At 43.0% G+C, this 23,514-nt stretch overlaps 1 protein-coding gene across 15 annotated transcripts in view; it reads right to left on the bottom strand.

Annotated features, from left to right (window-relative positions):
• Positions 1-23,514, bottom strand: part of PTPRS (protein tyrosine phosphatase receptor type S) — a 752,553-nt gene that overhangs the window by 130,661 nt on the left and 598,378 nt on the right. For all 15 annotated transcript variants that reach the window (XM_063914875.1, XM_063914874.1, XM_063914881.1 and 12 more), the window contains one exon: positions 21,415-21,512. In XM_063914875.1, the coding sequence (XP_063770945.1) occupies positions 21,415-21,512 (98 nt within the window). The remainder of the gene's footprint in view (positions 1-21,414; positions 21,513-23,514) is intronic.

Here is a 23,514-nt window from a genome sequence, read left to right as displayed (position 1 = left end):
ACACCAGAGTTCCCTCCAAAACCCAGGTATGGGTGCCACCATGTACACCCATATGGCCCATACACCATATGGTCAGTTCTCAGCCAATCTGAGCCAGCCAGCCAATGCCTGCTTCCCAAATACAATGTTGTCCACAGCCTAGCTGTGTGCTATCCAGTGAGATACTGCAATTTCCCTGTTAAGAGACGCTCAGTGCATTTGCCGCCTTGCTGCACTACTGGCTTTGCCATAGGTTCCAGACGATAATCCAGCACCACTGATTTTATCCGATAATCCAGCACCATCATCAGTTCCAGCCAATAAACCCTCATCATCACTTTCAGGCAATAACCCAGCACCATCAGTTCCAGCTGGTAACTCCGCAATATTGATTCCAGCTAATCTTGCGAAATCATTGGTCCTAGCCGATTCTACTATAATATCAGTTCCAGATGATCCTGCTAAAACATTGATTACAGACGATCCTGCTATATCATCGGACCCAGCTGATCCTGCTAAATATCGGTTGTAGCTGATCCTGCTAAATATCGGTTGTAGCCGATCCTGCTAAAAACATTGTTTCCAGCCAATTCAACCAAGTCACCAGTGCCGACCATCAGTGTCATCGGTTCCAGCGGACTATTCTTCCAGTTGACATAACTGTCCATTACTTCCAGCTGCAAGCCAGGTCCAGTTCTAGGGAACCCAATCAGGGGGCCGTGGCTTTCACGTCGGGGCACAGCCAAGCCCAAATCCCATTGAGGGGGATCCCTGGTGAAGACCACCGACGTGTTTAGACTCTGCACCTCTGATCAGGGTATTAGCCAACTCCTTATTATCTACTTAATCCCCGACTTCTCAACATGATGACGCTGCACGTTTCCAATTACGATTTAGTTTCTACAGTATGTAGAGCAGGCATGTCAAACTCAAAATCCCAACTGGGTTGAATAATCAAGATCTAAGTCTTGTGTGTGCCGCAAGAAAAATAAAGAGTCTGATTGGCTGCCGGTCCGCAAACGCTGATTGGCTCACGAACCAGCGCCTGATTTAAGATACCAGTGACGCCGCCGGAGACCAGACTGAGGAGCAGGAAAGGTGCGTGCTGCACTCTCCTGCCCTCGCTGCAAGCAAGGCGCTCGGGCCCGCAAAAGGACACCTGCCCGTAGGCCGCAAAAGGATGCAGCAGGGGCCACATGTAGCCCGCAAGCTTTTCACCCCTGATGTACAGCAATACAAATTAACAGTATTAAAAAATGTTTTTCAATGAAGACCACATGTTGGCTGCATTTTTTTTTTTTAACATACAGAATGTAGACTACATTATGTTTACATGTCCTGTATGATACATGTTCATCATGTTTACAAGTAGTAGCAGTGGTGCTAGAAAGATTGTGAACCCTTCAGAATGTTCAATATTTCTGCTGAAATTTGGCCTAAAACTACCTAAGATTTTCACTCAAATCCTAAAATTAGATAACCAAATCAAACAAATGAGACAAAAAGATTAGATGCGCTAATTTTTTTATTGAGGGAAATTATCCTATATCATATATCGGTAAGTGGCAAAAGTACTGTATGTAAATGTTTAGACTTGAGAGACGTATTGGTCACGCAGGCTGTCTAATGCTGATGAGAACTGTTAATTTTAAGAGGAATTATATCCCCAGTTGATGGATAATATGCTAGTCACAATTAAATGATGAGGGTGCTACCACAGAAATACAGTGCATCCGGAAAGTATTCACAGCACTTCACTCTTTTCCACATTTTGTTATGTTACAGCCTTATTCCAAAATGGAATACATTCAATTTTTCCCTCAAAATTCTACACACATAATGACAGCGTGAAAAAAGTTTTTTTTCTTAGATATTTGCAAATTTATTAAAAATAAAAAACTAAGAAATCACATGTACATAAGTATTCACAGCCTTTGCCATTAAGCTCAAAATTGAGCTCAGGTGCATCCTGTTTCCACTGATCATCCTTGAGATGTTCCTACAGCTTAATTGGAGTCCACCTGTGGTAAATTCAATTGATAGGACATGATATGGAAAGGCACACACCTGTCTATATAATGTCCCACACTTGACCATGCTTGGTTTTTTGCTCAAACATGCACTAAGGGGGTCATTCAGAGTTGATCGTAGCTGTGCTAAATTTAGCACAGCTACGATCATGAACTCAGACATGCGGGGGGGACGCCCAGCACAGGGCTAGTCCGCCCCGCATGTCAGTGCCGGCCCCCCCGCAGAAGTGCAAAGGCATCGCACTTTAAGAGTAGCTACTCTTCGCTCCCCGGCCCGCAGTGGCTGCGTATGATGTCACGCAGCTGCTGCGGGCCACTCCCCGCACAGTCCGGCCATGCCTGCATTGGCCGGACTGCGCCCATGAAACGGCAGCCAAACGCCAAAGTCAAAAGAATTGTCTGTAGACCTCAGAAACAGGATTGTCTTGAGGCACAAATCTGGGGAAGGGTACAGAAAAATATCTGCTGCTTTGAAGGTCCCAATGAGCACAGTTGCCTCCATCATCCATAAATGGAATTAGTTCGGAACCACCAGGACTCTTCCCAGAGCTGGACAGCCATCTAAACTGAGCGATCGGGGGAGAAGGTCCCTAGTCAGGGAGGTGACCAAGAACACTATGGTCACTCTGTCAGAGCTACAGCATTCCTCTGTGGAGAGACGAGAACCTTCCAGAAGGACAACCATCTCTGCAGCAATCAATCAGGCCTGTATGGTACAGTGGCCAGACGGAAGACACTCCTTAGTAAAAAGCACATGGCAGCCCACCTGGAGTTTGTCAAAATGCACCTGAAGGACTCTCAGACCATGAAAAACAAAATGATCTGGTCTGATGAGACAAAGATTGAACTCTTTGGCGTGAATGCCAGGCGTCATGTTTGGAGAAAATCAAGCACCCCTCATCACCAGGCCAATACCATCCCTACAGTGTGAAGCATGGTGGTGGCAGCATCATGCTGTGGGGATGTTTTTCAGCGGCAGTAACTGGGAGACTAGTCAGGATAGAGGGAAAGATGAATGCAGCAATGTACAGAGACATCCTGGATGAAAACCTGCTTCAGAGTGCTCTTGACCTCAGACTGGCGTGAAGGTTCATCTTTCAGCAGGACAACGACCCTAAGCACACAGCCAAGATATCAAAGGAGTGGCTTCAGTGGCTGTAAATGTCCTTGAGTGGCCCAGCCAGAGCCCAGACTTGAATCCGATTAAACATCTCAGGAGAGATCTGAAAATGGTTGTGCACAGACGCTTCCCATCCAACCTGATGGAGCTTGAGAGGTGCTGCAAAGAGGAATGGGCGAAACTGTACCAAAGATAGGTGTGCCAAGCTTGTGGCATCATATTAAAAAAAGACTTGAGGCTGTAATTGCTGCTAATGCTGCATCAACTAAGTACTGAGCAAAGGCTGTAAATACTTATGTACATGTGATTTCCTAGTCTTTTATTTTTTATTAATTTGCAAAAATCTATAAAAAAAAAAAAAACTTTTTTCACATTGTCATTATGGGGTATTGTGTGTAGAATTTTGAGGGAAAAAATGAATTTATTCCAGTTTGGAATAAGGGGCTAATTCAGACCTGTTCGCTCACTAGGTTTTTTTTGCAGTCCTGCATTCGCATAGTTGCCGCTGACAGGGGAGTATATTTTTGCTTTGCAAGTGTGCGAACCAGTGACGTGCGGATGTGTAGCAGAATTGTACAAATAGATCTTGTGCAGTGTCTGCGCAGCCCAGGACTTACTCAGCCATTGAAGTCACATCAGCCTGTCCGGGACCGGAATTGACGTCAGGAACCCTCCATGCAAATGCTTGGACACGCCTGCGTTTTTCCAAACACTCCCAGAAAACGGTCATTTGCCACCCACAAATGCCTTCCGTCTCTCAATCTCCTTGCGATCGCCCATGCGAATGGATCAGTCGCATAAACCCTTTGCTAAGCGGCGACCCGCTTTGTACCCATGCAACATGCCTGCGCACTGCAGTGCATACGCATGCGCAGTTTAGACCTGATCACCCGCTGTACGAAAATGCAGCCTAGCGATCAAATCTGAATTAGCCCCATAGGCTGTAACATAACAAAATGTGGAAAAAGTGAAGCGATGTGAATACTTTCCGGGTGCACTGTATAGTATTCAGATTAGAGACTAATAAAAATGCCCTAAAGGTGGTGCACTCAAAAGCAATATTAAAATGTATCTTTCATATAATAGCCAGGAGGAGGGGCTTGGAGCAGCATGGAGTAGCTGTGATTGAGCTGCAGGTCCCTTAATCTATCCTGAAAAGAAGGAGACCCTGTTTACCTGTTTGGAGTCCGAGACTGGCTGGAGACCCTGTCCGGATGTCAGCGGCAGGGGTCTGTGGAGCTCCCCCGTGATTCGGAAGTGCTGGCGCCATTAGAGAGACTGCAGCGCGCGTCACCCGTGGTGACACGTGGCTGGTGAGAACGTCCAGGAGTCCAGCAGTGGCGGTTGGGGCTGTCCCGATGTCAAGCAGCATCAGACGCTGGGAGAAGCAGCTTGGAGTGAGCTGCGGCCACCGCCAGCTGCCTGAGGAGACCCCAAGCGTGGTTATTGTCTGGGGATTGGCACACGGTGTGGTTCCCCAGCGGGAGAGGAGGAGTAGTCATCTCTGGAGCCGGTGAGCAAGCCCTGGGTTGCCCAGAGAAACTGGCCTGCTGTAGTTTCTGGCTAAGGTAGAGCTTTGTGGATACAATACTTGAAATAATGTAGCAACAAAAGTGACACATCTGAAAAGTATCTACTGGCTGCTAAGGAAAGAGCAGTGCTGATATAGTACTTAAATTGATGCAAGTTATACAGTAGCTCCTGGAACTGTGCAGCAGAGGTAATCCAGGTGGTGCAGGCTGGGGAATTTCTATCTGTTGCTGCTGAGGACACCCTCAAGCCCCAATATTGCTGCTGACTGCACCAAGTTTACATACTGATAAGGGGCCAGTGCATAGTATGGGAGCTGCTGGGTCAAAGTTGTAAAGCACACCCCGGGCCGGTAAAGAAATACTGAAACCCCAGGTTGAGATCAGACTCCAGAATATGTAATATGAAACCGGGAGTTCCAGGTAATATTTGCCATAATTGACTCGATGTATGAATTGACTATGTTTCTACATTTTGGAGGCAAATAACATTTACAAATCTGGTTGCCTGAGGTTACCCTAAGTTTGGTTACTGACTCCTGATCCCAGACTGTGCTTTATGGAACTGAATATATTAAGTAATACCAGCTATATTTGATTATATGTTCAAACAGATTTTGTTGCTGCATTCTAGTCGATGAATTGGAAGCATCTACTCTCCTTGTATGGAAAGGCACAGTGGTAATATTCTGTTTGATTCATGCTTAATAGGTGCATTCTGCTAATATGCCCAGTCCTATCTGATCTTGGAAAGTATAACAGTTAAATCCCCTAGTTGCTGTAAGAGACTGTGTGTTTTTCATCCACTTGGAAAGAGGGTATCTTGGGTCCCTTGGTCTGGACCATAATTTCCGCAGCAGTGCAGAGTACGTGCTGATTAATAGAATGGGGAACACAGGAGCTGCAGCAAATGCAGCAGCCAAGTTTGAAAAATATGCAAGAAGATCACAAACACGGACTGCATCTGACCCTCCCACTCCCTCATAGCCAGAACAGGGGGCAGATGGCAGCAGTTATACTGACTATACTCAACAAATTCTGAATGCTATAGCAGCCTCAGAACAAGGGTTACAGACAAAATTGGGCATGTTCAAGCAGATGTATCGTTGCTTCGCCAGGAGCTTCAAAATATGAGCGAGAGAGTCGGTGAGATAGAAAATAGAATATCGGATCTGGAGGATAAGTCGCTACCTATTAATAATAAAGTTGAGGAATTATCAGTTCTCTTGGGGTACGACGACCTGGACCCAGATACCCCCCTTTGGTACTCTGACTGGCTCCCTGAACTACATGCACTTGAGGGACGGGAGGTGTGGGCCCCTAGATCGGTGGTTTCTATATCCCAACTCTACCTAGATAACGTACTCAAATCCTTTCAGCAGCTGAAAGATGAGTTTGCTTTACCCAACTCCTACTTTTTCAGATACCTTCAACTTCGTCATGCCCTCCAGTCCCAATTTGCTGAGTCCCCCCCACGAATCCTCCCATTTCCCATCAAGACCTTTGTGGCTACATTGGGTCGGGCTAAGATGGTCTCCCTTGCGTATGGATATCTCCTGGCTAAACTCCATGCGGACCCTCTGACACGTCTCCGTGGAAAGTGGGAGGAGGATATAGGTCCAATAGCTGAGGAGGACTGGACCCTTGCTCTGGAATATCCTGCTACAGTTACCAAGTCTCTCAGATATCAGCAAATTCAATTTTTCATTCTACATAGAATTTATATAACTCCAACTAGGCTGGCTACTTTTGGGACTGGTGGGACTGGCCTCTGCCCTAAGTGTGGGGTGGATGCGGGTACATTCTGGCACCTAGTGTGGGACTGCCCGAGGTTGCGGATGTTCAGGTCGGGGGTTTGGTCAATCCTGGAGAATACGGGAGTGACTGGCGGACTGCTTACCCCGCAATTTTGTATTTTGGGGATGGAGGGCTCTACTTCTATGCCTGTTTCGGTGGGTCTTTATGCTCGCAATGTATGTGCCTTGGCTAAGGTTTGCATTGCGAGGCTCTGGATGGCCCCTGGTGGCCCTTTAATATCTGCGCTCAAGTCCCTGGTTAACGATACAATATTCAAAGAAAGATATATATATATATATATGAAGCAAAACGCTTCAGCCAAATTTGAAAGAGTCTGGTCTCCATGGCTGAACTCCCCCCATTCCCAACTGGTCCCTTAATCACAGTGTGAACTGAAGTGATACCACATAAATGACTTACAGCTTAAGGATATTCGTTTAAGATGGTTGGCAGTGGAGCCCTGCGTGCTCGCCTAAGCATATACTTGACTATTGTGCTCCTGAGTCAGATGATCGCTCCTTCCTACGCTTCTATCTAGGTGCTTACTATTTTTTGTTTTAGTTATGTTTGTTCTGTTTATTTGTTCTTTTCTTGGTTAGCTTAAGGGCAAAAATTAATTTTTTTTTTAATGGAGATGTACATAATGGTTGCGGATCTTGCGGATCATAAAAGACCGAAAAATCGAAATGCATGCTCACTCCCTCATAGACATAGCAGTTAATCCACTGATGTTAATTTGTACCATAAATGAAGTTCTGATATGACTGATGTATGTGATATGCTATTGGTCTGCAATGTCTGTACCTTACTCTTCATTTTACTGAATAAAAATACTTTATTAAAAAAAAAAAAAGTTGAGGAATTATCAAATCAAGTGGCTGTTATACAAGCAAACTATCCGACATGGATGGACGGCTAAGACGTAATAACATACGTCTGGTAGGACTGCCCAAAAGGGTGGAAGGGACGGCACCTGAAAAATCCCTAGAGGAGTGGCTAATCAGATTATTCACCAGGCAAGCTTTTAGTACCCAATTCTTAGTGGAACGAGCCCATAGGGTACCTACCAGGTCTTCTATTCCTGGGGTTCCCACCAAGACCTTTATTGCTCGAATGCTGCATTTTAGAGATAGAGACACTATTCTTCGGCTGGTACGGAATGCTGGTGTAGTTCAGTTTGATAATAACGTAGTTTAATTTTATCCGGACTTTGCTCAAGATGTACAGAAAAGCAGTCATCAATTTCTACAAATTAAGCGTAAGAATCGAGAGAGGAATATACAATACTCCATGCTGTACCGAGCTTGCCTGAGAGTAGTAATAACTCTACATATTTCTTCACCTCTGCTAAAGAAGCAGAGGATTGATTGGAATGGAAACCCAAGGACACTTGAAAAGAAATGTTAGATATGAATAATCTGGTGTACAGTTTTTATCTGCCGAAGATATAATTGGTGGTTTGCTTAATAGAGCAATGGTTAGTGGTTAGTGATAAAGTAGCAGTAAATCATAGATAAATGGATTTGATGGCTAATAATTGTATGGAATAAATCCTTGGTTAGAGAGTTTTACTCCATGTCGCATATAGCTATAGGTTGTTTCCTAAATCCCCCCTGCTGAGTGGGGAAAGTGAGTAGAGACTGAGTGTTGTGGAATTGGATCTAGGTGTTCCGCAAGGATAGTGGATATATTGGGTGGGTTAGGTAGGGTGAGGGAAGGTAAAGTAAGCTTGAGATGTTTTTTAGGAGTGGGTAAAAGTACGTCTGTGCTGTTCAGCAAATACGTGGTTGTCGTGTTTTGTTTTTCTCTCTCTTTTATCCCTCCCTCTTACTTTGGCCACCCGGGGCTGCTTGGGGAAATGCTTAGAATTAGAGTGGATACTAGCCATAGAATATATAAAGGGGAGGTCTGCTGCAATAGAACACATGTACCTAAGCCTGGGTGATAACTATATACTCTTCTCTTGATGAATAGGGCGAGAGAGGAAGTAAGAATACTGGGCTGAAATGTTAGGGGAATTAATGATAAAATAATAAGGGCTTTAGTTATGAGCCAGACTAAAAAAATATAAAGCTGATATAATTTGTTTATTGGAAACACATTTAAGTGGTAGTAAACAATTATCCCTTAAAAAGCCCTGGATTGCACATATGTATCATGCAGCCTTCTCCAATAATGCCAGGGAGTTCCAGTCCTTATTAAAAATCAGTAAGGTTTGATCTGGAATCTAGTCTTGTAGATCCAGGGGAAAGGTTTGTATTTTTAAGAGCCAAGATCAATCAAAATTTTAATGCATTTGTTAGCAATCTATATTCCCCTTCAATTACAGGTGGCATTATTTATTAACCAATCACCAGATACACCAGTAACAAGTATTGGGGACTATAACAATGTTATGGATAATAGTTTGGATAGGTGGTCGGGAATGCAAGATTTATAGAAGAACTAGGCTGGATAGATATTTGGCGGGTACGTAATCTCACAGCCGCTAAATATTCATGTCAATCTGCAATTTATCATACTTTATTTATATAGACTTGGCCCTAGTCTCTACATGCCTTGGTCCAATGGTTACAGAAGTTGGGTATTTGTCTAGGGGTATATCCGACCACTTCCCTGTGTATTTAAATATAGAGCTAACAAATACTAATGGGGCATCATTTTGGAAGTTAAATCCATATTGGATGACTCAATTGGGGGAAGGATTGGATCTGGTGGTGGAGTGGGAACATTTTGAGAATTCATCCCACCGTAATCCTGCTATCAAACATGATGCCTTGAAAGCATATATGCGTGAAACTTTCATCAAAAAAGTAGCTAGGATTAAGATGGGAAGTAGGAAGGAGGAAAATCAATTGGAGGAAAAATTAAAAAAATTAGAGATGCAATACAGTATGTAGCTTCAGCTCTGCCAAGTATTAGGGAGGAATAGTTGGATGCGCAGAGGGGGTGGTCGGACTGCCTCCATGATAAAGCAAAGTGAAGGGTGTTATTTAATAGGCATATAAAATATTCTCAAGCTGAAGTAGGAGGAAAATATCTGGAATTTCTGGCCGGGGAGGAAAGTGATAATGGGGCGATCCAATGTGTTCGCAACCTCCAGGGGCAGGAGTGTTTTACAATGTCGGAAATTGCTGATGCTTTTAAGGAGTATTATATTTCATTATATTCAACTAAGACCACATATAGCATGAAACAATTATATGGTTACCTAGGTCAGATAAAGTTTCCTAAATTGTGAGGAAAGATGATTGAAGCTCTGGAGGCTCCTTTTATACTGGAGGAGGTTGAGCAGTATCCTCTCTTCCATCATCTAGCGCTCCGGGCTCTGATGGAATTCCAGCAGAAGTTTATAAAAAATGTAAGGAATTTTCTTTTCCATACTTACTAGAGCTATTTAACTCATTATATGAATGGGACTCGATCTCTCCCTCTATGATGAAGGCAATTATTTTGGGGCTGCCAAAGCCAGGGAAGGATCCCTTTATGTTTAGAGTCTTATAGACCTATCTCACTTTTGACAACAGATGTAAAAATAATAGCTAACATTCTTGCGTTGAGATTAAATCTAGTAATAATGTCGATAATACATCCATACCAATCTGGCTTTATGCCAGGGAAGACAAAATCTACAAAGATTATTCTGTCAGCTGCAGGGAGGTGGTATGGCTGGGTATGAGGCAGTGGTGGTATTATTAGATGCCACCAAAGCTTTCGACTCAGTAGAGTGGAGCTATTTATGGGCAAGCCTAGAAAAATTTGCGTTCGCCCCCCGATTCATAAGATGGATCCAATTTATGCACGCCGAACCAACAGCGTGCATATCTGTAAATGGGTATGTATCAGACCCATTTCATTTGGCTAGAGGAACGTGACAGGGGTGCCCACTGTCCCCGGCATTGTTTGCATTGGACATAGAGCCTCTTGTCTGCCGCATACGTGCTGATCCAGGGATCCGCGGTTTGCGGATAGGGCACATGGAAGATGATATATCACTCTATGCAGACGATATGTTGTTATTTTTGGAAGACCCAGATATCTTAGTAGGGAAAATGCTGAGACCTGTTGAAACCTTTGTGGTTTTTTCAGGTCTATGCATAAATTTGGAAAAATCATATATTCTCCCAATATCGGGGCACATACCGGAGGGGCTGCAAGAGGTGCATTGTCTGCAATGGATACTTAGATTCAAATACTTGGGTATCTGGATTACACCGAAGATTACAGATGATGTAATACAAAATATCAATCCAGTAACAGAGAAGTTTTAAAAAAAGGAAAAAATTACCTCTGTTTGTACTGGGAACGATAAATCTTTTTAAAATGAGTATTCTCCCCAAGTACTTGTATGTGCAGCAGCATTCTCCGTTATACGTACCTAAAAAGATATTTACACTGGTAGAAAGCATGATTTCATCTTATATATGGAAGGCTAGGCCAGCTAGAGTGGTGATGAAAACTCTTTATAGGGAAAAGAACATGGGAGGTTTGAGCCTACCCAATCTGAGGCTCTATTATACAGTATGGCAGCACAGGTGGCCGAACTATCTGGCTGGATAATGAATCCAGAGAGATCAATGCTTCCAGATCTGATAATCGAGAGGATGGAATCAGTTGCCTCCCCAATCATGTTTTTACTTTCGGGGACAGTGGGAAAAAAATTTGCCCCATATTTTAAGGCAGATACTGTTGGTTTGGAGGTATGTAAAATAAGATTTTACTCACCAGTAAATCTATTTCTCGTAGTCCGTAGTGGATGCTGGGAACTCCGTAAGGACCATGGGGAATAGACGGGCTCCGCAGGAGACTGGGCACTCTATAAGAAAGATTTGGTACTATCTGGTGTGCACTGGCTCCTCCCTCTATGCCCCTCCTCCAGACCTCAGTTAGGATACTGTGCCCGGAAGAGCTGACACAATAAGGAAGGATTTTGAATCCCGGGTAAGACTCATACCAGCCACACCAATCACACCGTATAACTCGTGATACTATACCCAGTTAACAGTATGAAATATAACAGAGCCTCTCAACAGATGGCTCAACAATAACCCTTTAGTTAGGCAATAACTATATACAAGTATTGCAGACAATCCGCACTTGGGATGGGCGCCCAGCATCCACTACGGACTACGAGAAATAGATTTACCGGTGAGTAAAATCTTATTTTCTCTGATGTCCTAGTGGATGCTGGGAACTCCGTAAGGACCATGGGGATTATACCAAAGCTCCCAAACGGGCGGGAGAGTGCGGATGACTCTGCAGCACCGAATGAGAGAACTCAAGGTCCTCCTCAGCCAGGGTATCAAATTTGTAGAATTTAGCAAACGTGTTTGCCCCTGACCAAGTTGCAGCTCGGCAAAGTTGTAAAGCCGAGACCCCTCGGGCAGCTGCCCAAGATGAGCCCACCTTCCTCGTGGAATGGGCTTTCACTTATTTAGGATGCGGCAATCCAGCCGCAGAATGCTCCAGCTGAATTGTGCTACAAATTCAGCGAGCAATAGTCTGCTTAGAAACAGGAGCACCTATTTTGTTGGGTGCCTACAGAATAAGAAGCGAGTCAGTTTTCCTGACTCCAGCCGTCCTGGAAATATAATTTTTTAAGGCCCTGACTACGTCCAGTAACTTGGAATCTTCCAAGTCCCTAGTAGCCGCAGGCACTACAATAGGTTGGTTCAAGTGAAAAGCTGATACCACCTTAGGGAGAAACTGGGGACGAGTCCTCAATTCTTCCCTATCCATATGGAAAATCAGATAAGGGCTTTTACATGACAAAGCCGCCAATTCTGACACACGCCTGGCCGAAGCCAAGGCCAATAACATGACCACTTTCCACGTGAGATATTTCAGATCCACAGTTTTAAGTGGCTCAAACCAATGTGATTTCAGGAAACTCAACACCACGTTGAGATCCCACGGTGCCACAGGAGGCACAAAAGGGGGCTGAATATGTAGCACTCCCTTTACAAAAGTCTGAACTTCAGGCAGTGAAGCCAGTTCTTTCTGGAAGAAAATCGACAGAGCCGAAATCTGGACCTTAATGGAACCCAATTTTAGGCCCATAGTCACTCCCGACTGTAGGAAGTGCAGAAAACGACCCAGCTGAAATTCCTCTGTTGGGGCCTTCCTGGCCTCACACCACGCAACATATTTTCGCCAAATACGGTGATAATGGTTTGCGGTTACTTCTTTCCTGGCTTTTATCAGCGTAGGAATGACTTCCTCCGGAATGCCCTTTTGCTTTAGGATCCGGAATTCAACCGCCATGCCGTCCAACGCAGCCGCGGTAAGTCTTGGAACAGACAGGGCCCCTGCTGTAGCAGATCCTGTCTGAGCGGTAGAGGCCATGGGTCCTCTGATATTATTTCTGTAAGTTCTGGGTACCAAGCTCTTCTTGGCCCATCCGGAACCACGAGTATCGTTCTTCCTCCTCGTTTTCTTATTATTCTCAGTACCTTTGGTATGAGAGGCAGAGGAGGGAATACATAAACCGACTGGTACACCCACGGTGTCACTAGAGCGTCCACAGCTATTGCCTGAGGGTCCCTTGACCTGGCGCAATATCTAGTTTTTTTGTTTAGGCGGGACGCCATCATGTCCACCTGTGGCCTTTCCCAACGGTTTACCAACAGTTGGAAGACTTCTGGATGAAGTCCCCACTCTCCCGGGTGTCGGTCGTGTCTGCTGAGGAAGTCTGCTTCCCAGTTGTCCACTCCCGGAATGAACACTGCTGACAGTGCTAAGACGTGATTTTCCGCCCATCGGAGAATCCTTGTGGCTTCTGCCATCGCCATCCTGCTTCTTGTGCCGCCCTGTCAGTTTACATGGGCGACTGCCGTGATGTTGTCTGATTGGATCAGTACCGGCTGGTTTTGAAGCAGAGGCCTTGCCAGACTTAGGGCATTGTAAATGGCCCTCAGTTCCAGAATATTTATGTGTAGGGACGACTCCTGACTTGACCAAAGTCCTTGGAAGTTTCTTCCCTGTGTGACTGCCCCCCAGCCTCGAAGGCTGGCATCCGTGGTTACCAGGACCCAGTCCTGTATGCCGAATCTGTTGCCCTCTTGAAGATGAGCACTCTGCAGCCACCACAGTAGAGATACCCTGGTCCTGGAGACAGGGTCATCAGCCGATGCATCTGAAGATGCGATCCCGACCACTTGTTCAAGAGGTCCCACTAAAAGATTCTTGTATGGAACCTGCCGAATGGAATTTTGCTTCGTAAGAAGCTACCATTTTTCCCAGGACTCGTGTGCAGTGATGCACCGATACCTGTTTTGGTTTCAGGAGGTCTCTGACTAGAGATGACAGCTCCTTGACTTTCTCCTGCAGGAGAAACACTTTTTTCTGTTCTGTGTCCAGAACCATCCCCAGGAACAGTAGGCGTGTGGTAGGAACCAGCTGTGACTTTGGAATGTATAGAATCCATCCGTGCTGTTGTAGCACTTCCCGAGATAGTGCTACTCCGACCAACAACTGCTCCTTGGACCTCGCCTTTATAGGGAGATCGTCCAAGTACGGGATAATTAAAACTCCCTTTTTTCGAAGGAGTATCATCATTTCTGCCATTACCTTGGTAAAGACCCTCGGTGCCGTGGACAGTCCAAACGGCAGTGTTTGGAATTGGTAATGGCAATCCTGTACCACAATTCTGAGGTACTCCTGATGAGGATGGTAAATGGGGACATGTAGGTAAGCATCCTTGATGTCCAGGGATACCATGTAATCCCCCTCCTCCAGGCTTGCAATAACCGCCCTGAGCGATTCCATCTTGAACTTGAATTTTTTAATGTATGTGTTCAAGGATTTCAAATTTAAAATGGGTCTCACCGAACCGTCCGGTTTCTGTACCACAAACAGTGTGGAATAGTAGCCCCGGCCTTGTTGAAGTAGGGGTACCTTGACTATCACCTGCTGGGAATACAGCTTGTGAATGGCCTCTAGCACATTTGAGGAAACGGCGGGGGGGGGGGGGGGAGACGCCTCCAATTCCAGCTTGTACCCCTGAGATACTACTTGAAGGATCCAGGGATCCACCTGTGAGCGAGCCCACTGATCGCTGAAATTTTTTTGAGGCGGCCCCCCACCGTACCTGGCTACGCCTGTGGAGCCCCCGCGTCATGCGGTGGACTCAGAGGAAGCGGGGGAAGAATTTTGATTCTGGGAACTGGCTGACTGGTGCAGCTTTTTCCCTCTTCCCTCGTCTCTGTGCATAAAGGAAGCGCCTTTGACCCGCTTGCTTTTCTGAAGCCTAAAGGACTGTACCTGATAATACAGTGCTTTTCTTAGGCTGTGAGGAAACCTGAGGTAAATTTTTTTTATCCCAGCTGTTGCTGTGGATACGAGGTCCCAGAGACCATCCCCAAACAATTCCTCACCCTTATAAGGCTCTATGTGCCTTTTAAAGTCAGCATCACCTGTCCAGTGTCGGGTCTCTAATACCCTCCTGACAGAATGGACATTGCAATAATTCTGGATGCCAGCCGGCAAATATATCCCTCTGTGCATCCCTCATATATAAGACGACGTCTTATGTTCGTAAAATAGTATCCCTGTTTGAAAGGGTTACAGACCACGCTGCAGCAGCACTATCTGCAGGTCTCAGTCTAGTACCTGAGTGTGTAAATACAGACTTCAGGATAGCCTCCTGCTATTTATCAGCAGGTACCTTCAAAGTGGCCGTATCCTAAGACGGCAGTGCCACCTTTTTTGACAAACGTGTGAGCGCCTTATCCACCCTAGGGGATATCTCCCAGCGTAACTTATCCTCTGGCGGGAAAGGGGACGCCATCAGTAACTTTTTAGAAATTACCAGTTTCTTATCGGGGGAACCCACACTTTTTCACACTTCATTCACTCATTTGATGGGGGAACAAAACACTGCCTGCTTTTTCTCCCCACACATAAAACCCTTTTTTTTTATGTTTTTAGTGGTACTTGGGTTAATGTCAGAAATGTGTAACACATTTTTTTATTGCCGGGATCATGTAACGGATGTTCCTAGTGGATTGTGTATATGTCTCAACCTCGTCGACACTGGAGTCAGACTCCGTGTCGACATCTGTGTCTGCCATCTGAGGGAGCGGGCGTTTTTAAGCCCCTGATGGCCTTTGAGACGCCTGGGCAGGCGTGGGCTGAGAAGCCGGCTGTCCCATAGCTGTTACGTCATCCAGCCTTTTATGTAAGGAGTTGACACTGTCTGTTAATACCTTCCACCTATCCATCCACTCTGGTGTCGGCCCACAGGGGGCGACATCTCATTTATCGGCATCTGCTCCGCCTCCACATAAGCCTCCTCATCAAACATGTCGACACAGCCGTACCGACACACCGCACACACACAGGGAATGCTCTGACTGAGGACAGGACCCCACACAGCCCTTTGGGGAGACAGAGAGAGAGTATGCCAGCACACACCGGAGCGCTATATAATGTAGGGATAAACACTAACACTGAGTGAATTTTCCCCAATAGCTGCTTGTATAAACAATATTGCGCCTAAATTTAGTGCCCCCCCCCTCTCTTTTTAACCCTTTGAGTCTGAAAACTACAGGGGAGAGCCTGGGGAGCTGTCTTCCAGCTATACTGTGAAGAGAAAATGGCGCCAGTGTGCTGAGGGAGATGGCTCCGCCCCTTTTTCGGCTGACTTTTCTCCCGCTTTTTTCTGTATTCTGGCAGGGGTAATTACCACATATATAGCCTCTGGGGCTATATATTATGGCTATTTTGCCAGCCAAGGTGTTTTTATTGCTGCTCAGGGCGCCCCCCCCCCAGCGCCCTGCACCCTCAGTGACCAGAGTGTGAATTGTGTATGAGGAGCAATGGCGCACAGCTGCAGTGCTGTGCGCTACCTTGGTGAAGACTGAAGTCTTCTGCCGCCGATTTTCCGGACCATCTTCATGCTTCTGGCTCTGTAAGAGGGACGGCGGCGCGGCTCCGGGAACGAACACCAAGGACGGGTCCTGCGGTCGATCCCTCTGGAGCTAATGGTGTCCAGTAGCCTAAGAAGCCCAAGCTAGCTGCAAGCAGGTAGGTTTGCTTCTTCTCCCCTTAGTCCCTCGATGCAGTGAGCCTGTTGCCAGCAGGTCTCACTGTAAAATAAAAAACCTAATTTAAACTTTCTTTCTAGAAGCTCAGGAGAGCCCCTAGTGTGCAACCAGCTCGGGCCGGGCACAGAAATCTAACTGAGGTCTGGAGGAGGGGCATAGAGGGAGGAGCCAGTGCACACCAGATAGTACCAAATCTTTCTTATAGAGTGCCCAGTCTCCTGCGGAGCCCGTCTATTCCCCATGGTCCTTACGGATTTCCCAGCATCCACTAGGACGTCAGAGAAATAATATTTACAGGTGGCAGGATATAGATGAAGATACTCCTCTATGGCAAATAAAAATGCCTTTCCAGAGTTGGTAAAAATATTACAAGATAATATATGGGTTCTAAAGGGTGTGTTTTCCCTTGGACAACTATGTAGGTATTTTGAAATCATTTCAACAACTACAGGAGGAGTTTAACATCTCCAAATATGCTTTTTTCTGATATCTGCAACTATGTCATGCCTTAATGGTCCAGTTTGAGCAGAAAGTGCCTGTTATATCTTCTCCGGTTAAAAATGTATTGAACAAACTTAGTCACAAGAGGCGGATATCATCAGTGTATGCTTTAATAAATGATAGAAGCATTGGAGAAGCATTGGAGAATCTTAAATTGAAATGAGAAAGGGATTTGGATCAGCTCCCAGATGAGCAATGGACTCGGGCCCTAAGTACAATTAAGGAGGCTACGGCATGCGTTAGATATCAACAGGTACACTTTTTTGTGTTTCATAGAGTATATCACACGCCGTATCTATGAATGGAGCAGGCGCCTGTGAGAAAATACTTTATGTCCAAAGTGCAAGTTAGAAAGGGTAGGATTCTGGCATTTGATGTGGGAATGCCCGATGGTAAACTCTTTCTGGGAACAAATATGGAGAGACGTAGGGTCTACAATTCCATCATTACCTGAATTAAACCCTCGGATCTGCATACTTGGTCTTGGATTAAAAGGAATATATATAAACAAGAATAGTTATATAGTTTGTCTTACTATGATAAGCAAAGTTATTATTGCTCGTGAATGGATGTCAAGTAATTCCCTGGAAGTAGTTAAATGGAGGGCTCGGTAAATAATACTATAAGACATGAGAGAGTTATGTATTCTTCCCGAAATGGTAAATTCTACGAGAAATGTGATTGTTGGAGAGAGTTGAGGTTGGGGGCATTACAGGATAGTAATTTAGGTTTAAATGGAACTTGAGATGGTGGAGGGGAAATATAATATAAGTACGGATAATAACCAGGGAAAGCCATTTTTGCCAATAAGAGATAGTGACCTTGGGTGAAGGAGGGCGGGGGGGGCAGGGAGAGAGAAGAGAAGTATTTAATTTTTTTTCTTTTCTTCTTTTATCCTCTGCGGCTTCCCACTGATCCCTTCCAGATGCACGGCTTATGTGTGTGGGTATAATGGAGCAGCACAGTGGTGGCCGTTTGATATAATGCAATTAGAAATAATAAAGGATAGGGCTACCACAGAGGTATAAGATATGAAGTACAACATACTTCTTTCTGAACTCTAAGTTTATTGATAGGTAAGGTTTTAAAAGTAAAAATCACTTATTGTAAAGAGTGAGAGTGGCCACAGGAAAATGCACACAACGTGAATACTGTATTAGTATAGTTCAATTTTTAAATATGTTTTGAACAGTATTAGACAGTGTACACAGTTTATGAACACTAACCCACAGTTATGTACACATTACGCTAGGTGGTTGGTATATAGGTGTGGTATGTGATTGCACTAAAGCGAATAAGCGTTTAGTATATGGATAAATATACAGTATACACATTTAATGGGAGTGGTATGCGTTAAGTGTTAGCTCAATACACCGTAATCATAGTTTATAAACTAACAGGAATATGAGGGGTTAAGGTGGGTTAGAATTCAGGAAGAAGGTAATAAATGTGGGAAATAGAAGGTAGGAATGCTAATGCCTTAATGCACTTTTAAACTAGAATAACATCTATACCTGGAATGGCAATCAAGGGGAGGATGGGGAAGATAGAGATCTTTATATAAACTATGCTGGGCGGCTATGTGCAATTATATGGAATTGTTTTAAATGCAATTTGAACATTAATGAATGGGAGTATGCATGTATAATTTGGATGTTGCATATAATGGAAAATGTAAGAAAATTTAATAAAGACAATTAAAAAAAAAGTTACTTTTATTAATATATGGTTAAAAAAAAATAAAAAAGTGAAAATAGGGTTAACAATTTAGAGTGATAAAGAGATAAAGGCTGTGCTAAAAGAAAGAATACTTGTGTTGCAAGTAAGAATATCACATCAAGGTGATAATGTCATTCAAATGATATCATTTCTAATAATAAGATGGACTTTATAAGTAAACCTCTATGTGTTGCTAATAAAGAATTATTGTTTCACAAAAAATAAAAAAAGTGTTCATTACAGCTGGCCATACACCTAAAGATTTATTGTCTTATCTGGCTGGTTGCAATGAAAATCTGGTAATGGATAAGAGAAAATGACAATTGACCATTTGCTCCCAAACACTTGAAAACAGACAAAAATGGTCAATCATACAAATTGGTTAAATCCAGTTGATTTAACACATTTGTCTGAATGATCATTTTTGTCAGTTTTATGGCATTTAGGAGCAAATGGCCAATTGTCATTTGCTCTGATCCATTACAGGTACCAGGTTTCATTCCAACCAGTCAGATCTGACAATATATTTATAGGTGTATTGGCAACACTATTTGTCTGACAAAGATAAAGTGTGTTTCCACAAAATCTAGTGGTACTATTCCACTATTATAAACTCCAGTAATCAGAAATCTAAAATAGATGTATCAATGACTAAATCTATTTTTATACACAAATTCAATGTGTTCACAAATAGGTCCCCTGTTCTAACTACATCAGCAGACTCAGGGAGACTGATCATGAAGTCCTTTTCCTTTATTATAAGGATGATCAATTTTGCTGTTATAATCGGATTGTTAAATGTCCTTGCTCTGTCACAGGACAAATATTATTGGGAAGGTAATCAGCATAAATTGTCCTTGGATATACTGTATGATGTAGAAATTCTTGGTCTTTGAATACCTAATGAATATTATTCACAGCTTAATCCTGTGAATTTAAGGCACAGATGCCCAGCGGATTTATGGGTACACACAATTAGCATATCACATTAGGTTTTCATTTCACATATGCCAATCTAATTAATAGTTGGGGCACATATTAGGCACACTGGTGCATTCACCAACGCAGCATTTCGCTAAAGCTTTGTCAAGGCAAAACGACTGCCTTCTGGATCCGGTTTTTATACCCCCATTGTTTAAGTGACTGTGTCCACTCCCCATATCACTCATTATAAGCAAGCCAATCCCAAGTCGTCCCGTCATGATGTCCCACCCTATATTCCTCCTGATGAACAGGAGACAGCCCGACCGTGAGCTATGTGACATCAGATAATGGGAGTGGCTGTTGGGACCTTGATTGACATGTGTGTGCATAAAGCAATCAAACGACTATACAGATACGTTCATGCTCATAAACAGGACATTTATGTTTTTATGTTTTATGGTTTTACTCATCGATGGTCGCCCCTTGCATTACTGTTATTTCCTCAATAAAAAAATTAGCATGTCTAATTTTTTGTCTCATTAGTTTGGCCAAATTTCAGCAGAAATATATACAATTCTGAGGGGTTCGCAAACTTTCAAGCACCACTGTATGATGTTGACTTGTTACTATGATAACACTGCACATTTCCAATACAGACTACTAATGTTAACCCTAAAGGTGATGTTGACATTTCCTTATGTCGACATGCCATAGATTGATATTTTGTTCATGTCGACATCTTTCAATGTCAACATCATAACATCAACAATTTGCTGTCAACTTAATAAATGTCGTCTTAGTGAATGCATACAGTGCCCAACTGACATTTGTTTGTTCTTTGATTTTTATCAGTGGTAGGGATTTCAATGAAGCAAATATGTGAAAAATACTAAAAGGTATGATTATTTTCAGCCACTGTATTATCATCACTGATTTGTCACAGTTGGAAAACTGCCGTTGCATAAAAAAGGGAAAGACAAGGTAGATAATAGATAAAATAAAATAAGAAGGGGAACAGTGTAGTGAGTGTAGTAAGGAGCAGCAATATTTAAAAACAGTTTTAATAAGCTAAGATTTTCAGTCTATTATCTCTCTAATTTTAACTACACTCAGGCCCATGGGCCAAGGAGGGGCCTGCTCCATACCCCCTGCACACGATAGATTATTCAGAAATATGGCTCTGCTGGCAACAGATGGGGGGCACACAGTGCCGTTTCTTTCTTGCGGCGTGCGTACCGTGCGACAACACGGGGTGTCCGTCTCTGCACTTTGTGTCTCCTTTCTGCTTCTCCTCCTCCCTAGTCCTCCGCTCGGGGGCTGGAATTACGTGGAATGACACAGATGCGTCGCGACGTCACAACGCAACCGTGTCATTCTGTAAAATTCCGCCCCCCATGTGGAGTACTAGGAAAGATGGAGGAGGGGTAGCGGGAGGTTAAGTGCTAGCGGGCTGTTGTTGCAGGGTCAAAAACTGAGGTGTAAGGTAGTATTTTCCTGTGAGGCCATGCCCCGTCATCAGGCGCACGCGCGTTTTTTTTTTTTTTTAGGTCTATGGGGGGGAGGGGGGGGGGGGGGGGAGTATCACATTTTTGAAAGTCTATGGCAGGGGAAGGGGGGTGCATTTTTTTATTGCTCACACTGGAACCCAAATTGTCTAGAAACAGCCCTAGGGGCACTGTACGTAGTTCCTCTCAATTTCTTAAAAATGTCTTGTTAAGATTTACTTCATCAAATGAACCACATAAAGGTGTACGGACTTTACTACTTACCTCATATTCCTGAGATAACTTTAGGTTATCGTTGGCCTTTAGGTGTTCTGTGTGTTCAGAAAGATCTGCGGTAGGTATTGGTGGATGATTAAGCATACCTGCAAGAAGGAAAAACCATGGACTAATATGAATATTTGATTAATATAACCCAACAAAGCTTAAAGAAAGTCTTTTAATGAGAGAGCTGCAATGAAAGGATAGAGGTTAGACCAGATCAGAAGTCAGGGCTCGAAATTATATCCTGAAATACAGTAATAAAAGATAAATGAGATCTATATTTCCCTTTAATGGCCCCATATTCAGCGGATACAGGCTGGGGGTCAAAGGAAGTTAGGAATAATAAAAATTTAAAAAATATATTAAACAAAGCAGCAGAGAAAATGGTGACTTCTAAGTGTAATTAATAGAAGGATGTAATGAGTTTGTGACAGGGATCAGATATTGAAGCTAAAATAGCTACAAAGAATAGTTAAAACATTTTAACATTTATTTGTTATTTTGTTGAGTTTTAGGCAGTGACCGAATTCTTACCTTGACTAAGGGCTCAATTTGTTTAAAAGACAGTTCAAGTACAGTATGGGGGGAATTCAATTAGCCACAATAACACCGGTCAACACAAATTTTGAGTCTGGGTTCTGCATATCTGATTTTTATTTCTTCCATATTACTAATTAAAGATAAAATAGTTTCACCTGAAAAAGTTTGCTTTTGTAGCTATCAAAATGAAATTACGGATTTTACGAAAATGTCCCTATTTTCATAACTTTATTGTATGGAAAAATAAAACAAACTTTTGTTATGCATTTGAATTACTTTTATTTCCTTTTTTTTTAATCAAACTACTACGGTAACAGAATATATATAAAAAAAGTTAAAAAATTAATATTTTTCTTATTTCTTCTGTGATTGTATGGACTTTCTTGTATTAGCCCTCAAATATAATCCCCTATTATACTCTCATTGTATTGCCCCTGATAACGATGTTCAAAGTCTTTCACATCTTGATAAAAATGTTTACCTTGCTCTTCTGAATATGCACCCATGTTATTTTTAAATTGGCCCAAGTGATCATGTAGCTTAGCTGCCTTTTCCAATGTGACAGGTCAAAGGGTTAGATCCTCCATTTTTGTTACTACTCAGTTATCTGTGCATGAGTTGCTGACAGGCTTTGTTAAGTCTCCTCTACCCCAGAGACTTGTATCTTATTTCCCTGCACTGTTTATTCTCTTAGTTGTTACATGTACAGTGATCTATTCTGCAGAACTACATATATATTATATGGACAATCATTCCAGTCTGTATTAATAAAAGGTTTACAGTTCCAGAAATCTCATCGTCTGTGCATTGAGAAATGGACATGGTTTAGCTATCTGAATAGTTACACACTGCTTACATGTAATGAGGGTCAGAATATCACTTGCTTTCCCCCTGCTCGCCCCTCCCTTACTTACTAAAACACGCTTCTCCTTATATGGTCATTCAAAAACGTTAATATTTATTGATCATTGTAAAGGGGACAAAAGCAAAGTTTTTCAAAAATAAACGAAGGTTTTGGTTATTTTTCATTATAGAGTACCATAAAATAGTCATTAAAATAAAGACTCAATTTAAAAAAATAAAAAATTTGTTGACCGGTGTAATCCGTTTTTGTGCAAAAAACTTTTCCCCACCTCTGGAGCGGATGAAAAGTTGGATAAAATCCCTATTTTAAGGTAAAAATATTGGGACTCGGTTCAGAACCACTCTGGCACTGTCCTTAATGACAAATTAGGCTCTTTGAAGTTGTTTTATATTTTTATTTGGCCAGTAATGACATGTCACTTTTTGGATGAAAAAATGCAAATGCAAAAAATTAGTGTACAAGTTATGGGAAAGGTATATGCTTTATGAATGGGAGATGTGTATGCAATTATTTTTTAAAAGTGTCTTAAAAGGACCCAAATATATACTAATACCCACGAGATGTACCCCTTATTTAAGTAGAGCATTTTATTTTGCAGAAAAACACTTGCCTTATAGCATTTTTTCTCTGTTTTATAGAAAAAAGCATATATCAGCAACTTGACACACTCTAAGAACCACAAATACTTTTATGTCAAT

The sequence above is a fragment of the Pseudophryne corroboree genome, chromosome 1 (assembly GCF_028390025.1).
Source record: "Pseudophryne corroboree isolate aPseCor3 chromosome 1, aPseCor3.hap2, whole genome shotgun sequence".
NCBI classification, from domain to species: domain Eukaryota; kingdom Metazoa; phylum Chordata; class Amphibia; order Anura; family Myobatrachidae; genus Pseudophryne; species Pseudophryne corroboree.
Note: the sequence above shows the minus strand (reverse complement) of the source record. Positions and strands in the feature narration are given on the sequence as shown.